The 12,037-nt window shown below is 41.0% G+C and overlaps 1 protein-coding gene across 4 annotated transcripts in view; it reads left to right on the forward strand.

Moving 5' to 3' along the window:
* The window catches only part of NR2C1 (nuclear receptor subfamily 2 group C member 1), a 102,416-nt gene that overhangs the window by 43,915 nt on the left and 46,464 nt on the right, over positions 1–12,037 (forward strand). For all 4 annotated transcript variants that reach the window (XM_019515071.1, XM_019515068.1, XM_019515070.1 and 1 more), the window contains 2 exons: positions 4,508–4,615; positions 11,422–11,652. In XM_019515071.1, coding sequence (XP_019370616.1) covers positions 4,508–4,615; positions 11,422–11,652 — 339 coding nt within the window. The remainder of the gene's footprint in view (positions 1–4,507; positions 4,616–11,421; positions 11,653–12,037) is intronic.

The raw sequence follows: 12,037 nt of genomic DNA on the forward strand, positions 1-12,037 counted from the left end.
TTCAATCTATCTTTGGCTAATTTCAGATGCACATAACTTTAAAAAAAAAATCCAGTACCCAATTCATCCTTTTCACAGTAGTCAAATTTACTTCAAAATCAGAAGCAAAGCAAAACAAAGAGAAATTAAGACAAATTCTTCAGCTGATGGGCCAGCCAAGCTGCCTTTAACTACATCTTTTTTTTCTGTTGAGAAGAGGCCACTTTTATTGGAGTAACAGTGCCCATCTGCTCTCCCTGACAATGTCTCAGCAAGCAGTGTTGTTTAAGTTATTGTATTTTACCTGTCACTGTTCAATAATAGTAAAGCTGTCTTCCTTTATCACACAGTTAAACTAGAGTGAGAGAACAGCTGCACACTCTTCACAGCGGCTAGTTTTGTGTCTCGCATCTTTGTGGATTTGATTGTTTTGGTGTGTGAAAAGTAGGAGGGTGCTTCTGGTATGTAACAGATTGCTAATAAGTCCAACTAGACTTGCATACTATTGTTACAGCTTCCCTTTGTGATGGCAGACTTCTAGCATAATAACCAGGCAGTGGTAAAAATGTTGCTTAATTGAATATTTTCATTTCTTATTGCTCAGGCTTTTATTTACCATTGTTAGATTTTGTTATTGAGAAAAGGATGTTGGAGCAGATGCAGAAATCTAGTTTGGAGCAGTTAAGTCTTGCCTTGACTCATGGGTGTCTCCAACTTGTACCAGTATCAGTAGTGCAAAGACTCCTGTTATATTTGGCAGACTACCAACACTACAACTAAGTAGTGTTTCCTCTTGGAATTCTGGCACTATCAATAAGTTGCTGTCTTTCTGATTCTATATGTTTTTATGGTTACCAAGAGTGTGATTTTTAGTCAAAATTTCATCCTGATTCATATAACACTTGTATAGTCTTGTTACCTCCAAATGCAGGAGTATCTTTCCTTTTTCACCATTTGAAAGAAATGAGGTGGAAAGTTCAAGCTGACTTAAGGTCAACGGTCATAAGCAGAAGGGTTTATTTTGAAGAATTAACTGGGTGGCAGATGTACCTTCTATTTGAGTATATGCTCAGTCTTTGCCAATATTGTTTGCAAGTTGGGGGTACGATCCAGTGTTCTCAGATTTTCAGGTATCGACTTGTGTTCATAGACATTTTTCTTCTGTAATTGACCTACAGGATGAAATTATTCTTCTGTCTGCTTGTGCTCATATCTGATGCAAGTTTCACCACTGAAGATCAGTTTCAAGTTGCTTGGAAGCTGAGCCGCTCTTTCCAATAGCTTTCAGAATTCTCTTGAACATTGACAGTCTTTATTATGTTCAGAAACAAAATCCAGCTTAGGGCATATAAACCCAAAGATTTATTTTATTTTTTGCTTTTAAGAAAATGAGAGAACATAGTCAGCAAGAGCTCCCTTAGAGTTTTAATTTCTAGGTATTGTTTATAAAACATTTGCAAAATAACAGTCATGATTCTAATCATACTTGATCAAATAAGTGGAACAGTTCACTAAGATGTGTGTGTTTTTGTAAAATCCTTTAAAAACTGAAGCTCTTTTAAAGAAAAAGAGTACTGTGTAGCTGGATCTTAAGAAGATTAACATATATGAAGTGTTATACAGAATGGACTTTCCATAAAACTTGAGCTACCTCCTGTTGAGCATATGGGAATTCTTATCCCCACCTCGGGGTCATCTTCAAGTCTAGTCAAGCAATTCTGTCCATCAGAAGCCTGCAGTAGTCTGTAATCTGTAAGTCTGTATAATTACATAGCAGTTCATTTGCATGTACTGCCAAATTCCAGTTTCATAAGAAAGATTAGCTTCTGTTCAAAACACAATTTTTAACAAATGCACTGGTTATATTGTGACCAAGAATAAGGTTTTATAACAGAAGTAATAGATGCATATATAGTACATGGTTCCAAAAAAGTGTGGAATGGGCACTGTTTTATGAGGATAATTAGCACTTTTCCTTCTGCTGCAAGGTTTGAGGCAGAGAGCTTTAAAGAACAGCTGCAATTTAGTCCTGGTATACATAAGTAATTTTGTGTTTTCAGCATTTCATTACTTCTGGTTCAAGAGTTCAAGACTTTTTTTCATATTGCACAATCCATTATATATATCCATAAGGTGTTGAAAGGCTGGGGCCTATGATATTAAAAAGGATGATTTAAAGCTCCTGGATGAAGACTGGTCAAAAATTCAACCTCTGGAGCAGAATCAGTCTATTGCAAGCATAAAGCTAACAAGCTAATCTCCGCCCCAAACAGGATTTTCTTGCGGGGTCGGGGTGGGGATCGCAAGACTGTGGGATAAACTACAAGAAATCAAGACTATTGAAAAACTAACCTCATATACAAACTGTATGTGTGTATATGTATATATCTATCAATAGATATACACACACGTGTGTAAAATATGCATACACAGTCACACACATATATGTATGTATATATACATACATATATGTGTGTGTATATTTTATACACACACACGCACACACACATACTTGCATACATACATATATGCATGAATGAATGAATATAGTATTAGGTTGATGTAGCTTTTATGGTCCAAGAATTATGTGAGAAGCAAGGATCTCTTAGGGCAATATCTATGCAGCTGGTAGAATAAAAAGATAGGAGAGTTGGACAAGCTTTTGAATGCAAGACATTCATGCATATTAATATATATGTGGACTGCAAAATGTGAAAAAGAAAAATCTGAAATAAAATACAATTATAGAAGTAACAACATCAACTACTATGTAAATTACTAACAGGACAGGTCATTTTGAGGGTTATCATATATTCCCTGAAGGGATCTTTTTTTTTTTTTTTAACAAGTACTTTACAAGTACAATTGTATCAGTGATGAACCCATGCCTTCTTTCTTTATGATCCTTAGCCTAAGAATTAGGTTGTACATTTAATTCATTGGTGTGTAAAAATGTTTTAGGTAACTTACTCCAAAGACGCAAGCCTCTTCTACCAATATAAGCTACAAAGTCCAAGCTATTCCAACCAGTCTCTCTTGCTGTGTTCTAGCAAATCAGCATATTGAGTGGTTTTGATGTGGAGTCACAGGGTGAGAGAGAAGTAGGGCTGGAAGAGACCTCCAGAGGTCATCTAATCCAACCCCATGCCTGAGGCAGGATTATCCCATACCACCATAACTTAAACCAGAGTTCAAGAAACCCCCAGCATGCAGCACATGAGGCCAGTTTGCTCGGCACACCACAGCTGGCCTGGGCTCTGGGCAGCTACTGCTGGCCATGGAACCTGGGCTGCTCACAGCAGGTGGCAGGGGGCTACAAGTCCTGCTGCGAGCAGCCTGGGCTCTGTGGCAGGCAGCAGCTGCACAAAGCCCAGGTTGGCTATGGCAGGCAGCCAGGAGGCTACCAATAGCTGCATAGCTTCGGAGCCCCAGTTACGCTCTGTGGCGGCAGCAGCTGCATGTGCACCTTGGGGCACACCGCTGGGAAGGGAACTGGGGCAGAGCAAACCTGGCCCCACCTCCACTGTGCATCCCAAGGTACATGTGTAGCCACCACCACCACAGACCCAGTGCTGGGGCTCTGGACCACAGTGCGAACAACGGCAGCCTCCTGGCTGGCTGCTGCAGGTGCCAAAGCCTGGGCTGACTGTGACAGGTAGCTGGGAGGCTGCCAACAGCTGCAGCAGCCTCCGGCCAGGCCCTGGAACCCTGGCTGGGCTCTGTGGTGGAACGGGCTGCACTTGCACCTTGGGGTGGATGGTAGGGAAGGGGCCAGCATTGCGCAGTGCAGTATCGCTTGTCTTGGTTTTTACATTCAAATTAAAATTATTTTCCATTGCTTAAAATTACAAACTATTTTCCATTGCTTCCCCACTTAATATACTGCATATTTTTTGTATTGTAAATGAGTAACTGCCTTGTAAAATTTGCCAGAGGGGAACCAGAATGTTTTGACAGCTGGGAAGGGAAAGGTGGACTTCCCAAACTAAATAAATAAAAAAGGGAGTGCAGCTAAATACTCTGGCATTGAGAGGGGGATGCCTCCCTTTCTGCCCACCTTTGGGACAGAACAGCAGTTATTTAAAACTTTGAGGGGAAAAAGCTGAAGTCTTGTTCCTGAATAGTCTGTGCTATCAGAAGCAATAAAAGTAGTGCCATCACTATCAAACAACAAATACTGATTGAAATCACACCCAGGCATTTATTCCATCAGTAACACTTGAACTGAATCAGAAAATAAGCAGCCTGATTAACCCGTGTGGCTTGATTATTCTCCCAGTTAGGCATTACCTAAAAAACATATGCCAAATTTTGTATTCAGAGTTATTGTGAAATGACTTTAATATTGTAGAACCAGTAGATTTTTTTTTAGCTGTCAGAATTTAACTAGTAAAATTAAGTTGTGGGCTGCTGCCTTCATACTTTGAGAGCTCTTTCGTTGCCAAAGCTGACATAGGCCAAATCTGAAGGTGATGCATCAGTAAGTTCACATAGCTGTCATTCTGATTATTTATTTGTTTTTTTCTAGATTACGCATTCCCAAGGAGGTGCTACACAAACACTAATGGATGGAACAGCACAAAGAATTCAGATTGTCCCAGGCGATTCAGGACTGTCTTTACCACAACGCATACAGGTATGCGTTAGCTAAAATATCTTGCAGTAATACGATACACTTGTCTTTAGAGACCTACCCTTACTTCACGGTGGAAGTGGGGTGCGTGGCCTCGCCTTTAATTTTGCAGGTTTCCCTTTACACCCTCCACCCAACTGACTGGTGGAGAGGCCATGTGCTTGCACCTTGCTCCCGATCGACGGGGAGACGAAAACTGTGGTTTTAAATATGGCGCCATTTTTACCTCTTGCCACTGATTGGCTGAGGGGCCCTGGAGGCCCTGATGTTTGTTGCTGACTGGCGAGGAGGCAAAAACCATACCATGTTTAAAACCATGGTTTTTGCTTCCCTGCCAATCAGGAGGGAGTGGTGGGACACCTCTGCCAATTAACGGCTGGGGATGGGGGATGGCATGTGGAGGAACATGAAAGATTAAAGGAGATGCTGTGCATGCCACTTCCACCATGAATTTGGTAGGTCCCTACCTACCTCTTTCTTTTTTTCACATGTCCTTCCTTTTTAATTACTTCCTGTTCTTTTCTGCAATGTAAAGAGAAATATACCCTGGATGACAAATTCCTCTGTGGTATATAGTGATTGGACTTCATGTTGTCACTTGCTTTCTATTGAAGGGTTGCACAGCCTGCACTCTTGTAAGTGCCTTGTTTCTTTAAAACTGAACAAAACACTGAATTCCAAGAAAATACCTGTTGATTACCAAGGATTTTTTTATGCATAGTTACAGAAATAATATTGTTAAAAGGATTAATTATGTTTATATTTTTACATTTCAATTGCAGTGTTTGAAAGGTTTTGCAGTGTATTTTAGAAAATTCTATATGGATCATAGTTGTGGATGTGTGTGACAAAAATGTGTTACTAACTTTTCTGAACTCCTTGATAGAGTCTCCATATGGTTATTGTTTGGATGTACTAACAAACATCACTCAGCCTAGCACTCTCATCAGAGATCACACCTTAGGTATCAGGGTATATTTTTTTCCCAACTTCCTACCCACAGACAATATTCAGTAGATATTTAACATATTAGTATAGGCCATTGCCATGTTTAGGTGGATTAGAGCACTTTAGGAATGGAACCTTTCTTTAAAAAAGTATATTTGAAGCCCTGCAAGTGGGAGGTAGGGGTCCTATTCCGATCTCATCGTAAATTCTTTTTCGCTTTGTCTTGCAAATGATTTTTTATTTATGATTGCATACAAACACGCTAATCAAAATACAGCTGTTAAGGTCATCTTCACTGCTTGTGGTTTTCACTTCAACCTTCACTTATTTTTGCAGTGCTCCCTAATTCATTGCTTTGTGTGCAAGCATTTTCCTCTTTCAAGGCCTTTCATGATTCAGCCCCTCTCTTCCTGTGCTTTTGCCTCTTACTATATCTCCCTTGCCTTTCTGCTCCACCAATATGAATTATCAGTTGTATCTGTTCTTGTCCTCTTCTCTTTCACTGTCTCCATGCTTTCTTCTATCCTAGGTATTATTTATGGCCTGCCAGCCCTTTTTTTATCCATGAGGCCACTTCATCATCATCTTCCAAATCCCTTCTCAGTGCCTATGTGCTCTCAACATCAAGATTGTACATAGACCTCTTCATGTAAAACCATAAGCCTCTAAACTGCCTGAGCCAAATGATGCAGCTCAGTTAGCATAAAAACACTAGAGAGTCATAAACTATCATGTAAACCAGTCACTGGAGGGGGAAGCACATATTTTGTAAGTGGGGAGTACACATACAATGAATTTGTTAAATTGAATATTTGCTTGTGTATCAATTGGAGATTTTGGGGTGGGTTTGGTGTCTAAAGGGACTGGTATTTTCAAGAATTCTCAAATCATGCAGTTACTACCGAAGGTAGCTGAATGGTCTTCTTTTCCTGTCTACTTTCCCATCCCATATTTTCTTCGTCTCAGTCACTCATTGCCTATTGTTTCAGAATAGACAGAAAACTCGCTGTATTTGTATGTCGCAAGGCACTAGTGTGCTCTGCTCCTTTAAAGAGCTGAAACCGCTAGGGGAAGAGCCCTTGCTGGTTGGAAGGGCAGCCAGAACGAGCTAGTGGCCCACACCTGCCAGTGGTCAGCTGACCAGAAGGGGCAGGGCCTGGCTCACATATAAGCCCCAGGGCTGAGGCCAGAAAGGCAGTTCCCTGCCAGTAGCCAAAGGGGAAGGAGCTCTCCCAGAGCAAGCAAAGGGGAGAGGCCTTACTGCAGGAGCGGCTTCTAATACTGTTGAGGGGCAGAGCATTCCCCGGTACAGTTTGAATGATGTTATAGCCAGCTGGCTTGAATTTATGTTATAGCCTTGGGGCTTGCAGGTTGATTTTTGTTTACAAGACTGGTGGTTTGGATGAGGCTATTAGGGGACGGAGAAGGCCTCATAGGGGGCCCATGGCAGTATGGGGACCCTGGTGCCAGAGAGGGCGTGGCATTTGGGGTGCACAGACCCCAGCGCCAGAGAGGGCACAGCACTTTGCAGGGCTGCAGAAGGCCCAGGTGCCAGAGGGTGCAGTACTGTGCAGGGCTGCGGAAAGCCAAGCGCCAGGGAGGCACAGACTGAGACAGGGCTGCGAAGAGCCCAGGGAGGATAAGGGGGCCAAATTACAACAAAGCTCAGACCAAACAATGTCAGTACCATCTGCGAGGCTTGGGGCACAGTAAAGGAGCCACTTATAGCCCATAAGGCTAGGGTGCCCCGAAACACCCGTTGTGACATCTGTTTTCTGGAGCAGGACCCACCAGAGGTCCGGAAAACCCACAGGGTCCAGAGACTCGATCAAGACCGTGTCCAAGAGGACTTAAAGGCAACCTCCCTATCATTCATACCATCAAAGACATGGTGGGCGTGACTAGAGGGTGCCCATTGGGCCAACTTGGCACAGTAAGGGGGCCTTGGGGAGATCACGGCCATTCTGCAGGACCCCATCCCATGACAGTATGTACCATAGCAGAATGGAACCCAAATCCTGAATTGGGTCTCCAGGCACTACAGTAATACAGATCATTTTTAGCAATAACAGAGAGACCTGGTAGAAATTTACTAGATTTTTCTAGTAGTCTTCCATTGAAAAATGCACTTCTGTTTCAAAGACAATTTCAATAGGAAATGTTCAGAATGTTTAACTTCGAGTTTATTTAATTTTTTAAAATTTTGATTTAATATATATATACACTTATTTAATTTTAAAATGATAACATTCTGAACAAAACATTTTGGCAATGTTGAAACAAAATATTTTAGTGGTTCCAAATCAGAATACTTCGGGAGTTTAATTTGTGGAAAGTATTTGATATTTTTTTTTCCAGGAAAGAAACCCCCTCAAATGTTATTTTACTACTAGGTGATAATACTGGCTCCCACCTGGCTCTGTTTACATGAAGTATATTGTAATTATGGTTCTGTATACCTAAACATAGTAAAACAAAACACTGAATAACTTCATATTTCTCTAATTTATGCATGGAGCAGTTTCACAGATGTATTAAAGAGCTGCCCAATTGGAAGCTAAGGCTTCTGAATATAAAAAAAAAATACGACTTGAAAAGCAGTGAGAAGAAACTTATCCTGGAGTACTACAGAGTTTTGTAAATGAAATAACAAGTGAAAAATCATACATTCATTACTCAAAATAATGAAATAATTTCCCTGTTTAATCAAATGCATCCTGTGGCAAAATTCAGCTTCAGATTACTAAGAAATGCAATACCTTATTGAACTCTGAGATATTCACAGTGGAGGGTGGCTTTATAAGCGATTTTTTTTTCTTCTTTTTTTCTAGTTAATAGATTTTTAGCCTCAAGTTGTCTGCTTAGATGGATTCGTGTACTTTTGCACAGAACCCTATTGACTGCAGTGTGTTTGTGGGGGGGTTTATCTAGATTTGATAGACATACAAAAATAACATACAGTAGAAATCTACTAAAAATAAGCAGTCAAATATGTCTGAATGATCGCTAAAATTCCAGGAAGGAGTTCTTTGATTGTTTTATAGTGTACAGGTAAATAAACTATAATGTAAAGCATCTACTGAACTGGAGAAAGTGATTCTGTATTATAGTATGTACACTTTGTTTTCTTTAAATAAAAAAATCAGAAGTGGCCAGCCTGGGGCACAGGCAGCCTGTGTGTGTGGAAAATGGCAGATTGAGGAGGATACAACACCGTGGCAGATAGGGCAGGGAGCAGAAAGCAAAGCAGCTGCTTGGGTAAGAGAAGGAGATTGGAATGTTACTCAGGAAGGATGCAGGGCTAATGTGTGGCACTTCTTGTCAAAAAGGTTGGCTCCACTGAAATAAACTATGCATGTATTTTTAACCATGGTGAAAATTTAAAGGAGAAAGCAATGATAAGCGTGCTAGCCTGGGCCAGGGAGAGACTTATTTTTCAGTTTTCAGGTGAGTCAAAGATTTCTTGGTCGTCTTTGAGCTTCACTCTAGTTTTTATGCCCTTTTTTCCCAACCCATGAATGGGAATATTGGCTGCTTGCAGGTGTCAAAAGAACCAAAAATGGTGCTTTACTTTAGACTCAGCATGCTCCCACGCCAAGCCCAGCACATGCCCAGAAAAGGTAGCATGTTAGTTGCACCTGGCTTTCCCAGCATGTGTAAAGATTGGGTGCTTTAGTGGTCTTTTTTTGGCACTTCTATGTAATAGCTGATTGAATCAGCTATTAGATAAAAGCACCAAAAAGCCCCACTTAAGCACCTGATCTATACAAATGCTGCAGAGCCACTTTTAAGTAATACACTGCTGGCTTCTGCTTCTGACAGAGCATATTCCCCACCCCCAGCTGGCGGCACCCATTATTTCTACCTCACGCCACCAGGGGGCTTATGAGTAATAAGCATGTGAAAGACTGAAGTGTCTAAATCAAGGGTGTCAAAGATGGAGCCCCTGGTGCTGCCTATGGGTCTCAGTGACCCACAGGTAGCATGCAGAGTGCACTAGATGGCCCTGCATGATGCCTGTGGAGTGGCTACTATGTGTAGCACAGCCCCAGAGTAGCTGCGTGCAGCTCGCAGTGGTGTCTCCAGGACCATATGACCTAGCCACATGGCAGTCAGAGTAGGACCAAAATAATGGGCTGGTCTGTGGGTCCAGTTCAGTCAGACTGGCTCTGAACCACTCATCTGTGGGCCAGATGAGTTTGACACCCCTGCTCAAAATACTATACCAGGCAGTCCTCGACTTACGACTTTTTGAGTTAAGACAAACGGTATTTACAACATTTGTAAACTGACACCCTGTTTCGAGGTTCCCACTCCCGTTTTGCCTTTACAATGGTCAACACGGCTGCATCCAGCTGGTAAGTCTGTTGTGTTCATGGGGAAGAAGGGGGGGGAAGGGGGGGCTGGCGGTGGGAGCAGTGATGAGAGCCACTGGACAAGCCACCACACAAGCAGCTCCCAGACAGGTGGCGCACAGCAGCACAAGCCACCCCACCGCCTCCCTGCGCAGTGCTTGCCCCAACCCATGTCCCAGCCCCAGCCTCAATTCCTCCCTCTGTGGAGGTGTTGATCTGCCCCCACAAGCGCCTTCCCTCCCCCACCACAACAGACTTACCAGCTGGATTCAGCTGTGTTGACTGTAGTAAAGGAACCAATCCCCCATTTATAACATAGTTCCTTTGGGAAAAATTGGTTCAGAGTTACAACTTAAGATGCAATTTTCAGGAACCAATTGTGTTGTAAGTCTGAGGACTGCCTGTAGTAATAGAGAACATACAAAGATCTGCAAGAAACAGGTGGGCATTAAAGTTAACTTCAAGTAAAAACTTCAAATTAGGGTTATTTCTACTGACCTATAACTCATGAATAGGCTGAGCATTTCTGTTTAGAAAGGTTCTCTTTGATTTTTTTTTTTTTTTTTTTAAATAAATTGCTCATCCTTCATCAAAGACCTGTTTTGCTGGACAAAGTTGAGAGAGAGACTGGCAGTAATTAGAAATAGGATTTATAACAGAAATTGGCTTCAGCCTTAACTATTGTACCTAAATCTTTAAGATTCATATCTTCTGACATGTTGGCAAAATGTACAGTTACCAAAACATAAATGAATACAGACCCGCTTTATTTTTATTTGAAAATAAGAAATAAATGAAAAAATATATATTTTTATCCTTAAAAATTATATTCTTGATTATTAAAAGAAACTTATTGCCAAAAAACATTCCTTAAAAGAAAGAGAAGGTGGCAGGGAGAAATATAACTATTTAGTTCATCTTCTTTAGCAGGGGCATATGTGCAAGGATGTTAAATAAATGCATGTATTCCAGTGGTGCCCAACTCAAATGACTCCCTGGTAACACTATTGCCATTTGTCCTGTTGCCAAATATCCAGCTCCCCATAGGCCCAGAATACAGAGGTCCAGGGATTGGATCTTGGTTACCCCTGGTATATTCAATTGAGAATAACTGTTCATTGGTGGTTGCTAGAGGACTAGAGCTACTAGAGGAGTGATTGTGAATGAGCATTAGAACTTGGAGTAGGTTTTCTAATGTTCTAAAATTCATGGGAGTGAGAGTATTGAGTTTGTTCAGTGGTCTGTAAAAAAAAAAAAAAAAAAAAAAAAAAATGTGGACCATTTACAAAATTTGAATGTGGTTTTAGATTAAGATTTCAAACACCTCTAAAGTGTGTTTATGTATATGTTTTAATTTCAGTGGTTTTTTGCTTGAGCTTAACTCACTGGGAGAGGGCAGTCCTGTACATAGAAGTCAAACACAAAAGTCCCTTTCTTTTTGGTGCAAGTTAGGGCCCCAAAATGAACTTAACATACCATAACAATTTGAGATAATGCATTTATCAGATTGTCACAGATCAGCAGACGGGCCAGAAGATACAGATTGTTACAGCACTTGATCACAGCACAACAGGCAAGCAGTTCATCTTAACAAATCATGATGGCTCTACCCCAAGCAAGGTAATCCTTGCCAGACAAGAATCTACTCCTGGAAAAGTTTTCCTAGCAACTCCAGATGCTGCAGGTGTCAATCAGCTGTTTTTTGCATCCCCTGATATATCTGCGCAACACATCCAGGTAGAGCATCCACTTTTATTTTATAATATTCAAATAGGATAAGAAGAGATGTCTGTTTTCAAATATTGTCTGTGCTGGTTTTGTCTTTTCAGTCTTTTTAGTGTATATAATCCCTGATAGAATTTGAGAATGAAGGAAGTGATTTCTTCTTCAGTATGTGTTGTAGTGTCATGATTTTTCGTACTCTTTTAAGTAAAACTCAAAAAGTATAAGGGTCAATGGGATACCATTTACAGTGCTTGTTGCATAAATTATTTTGAAAAGAAAGTTTGAGGGAGAAGACATTGAAGGCCTGTCAGACTGGGTTGGGATGCCTGATCCAAATGTATGGAAAGCATGGAAGGACAAAAATGGTGAATGTAGTTGTGTCCTTTCCTTTTTTTTT

Source organism: Gavialis gangeticus, unplaced genomic scaffold (genome assembly GCF_001723915.1).
Source record: "Gavialis gangeticus isolate Ggan-Ray unplaced genomic scaffold, GavGan_comp1, whole genome shotgun sequence".
Taxonomy (NCBI): Eukaryota; Metazoa; Chordata; order Crocodylia; family Gavialidae; genus Gavialis; species Gavialis gangeticus.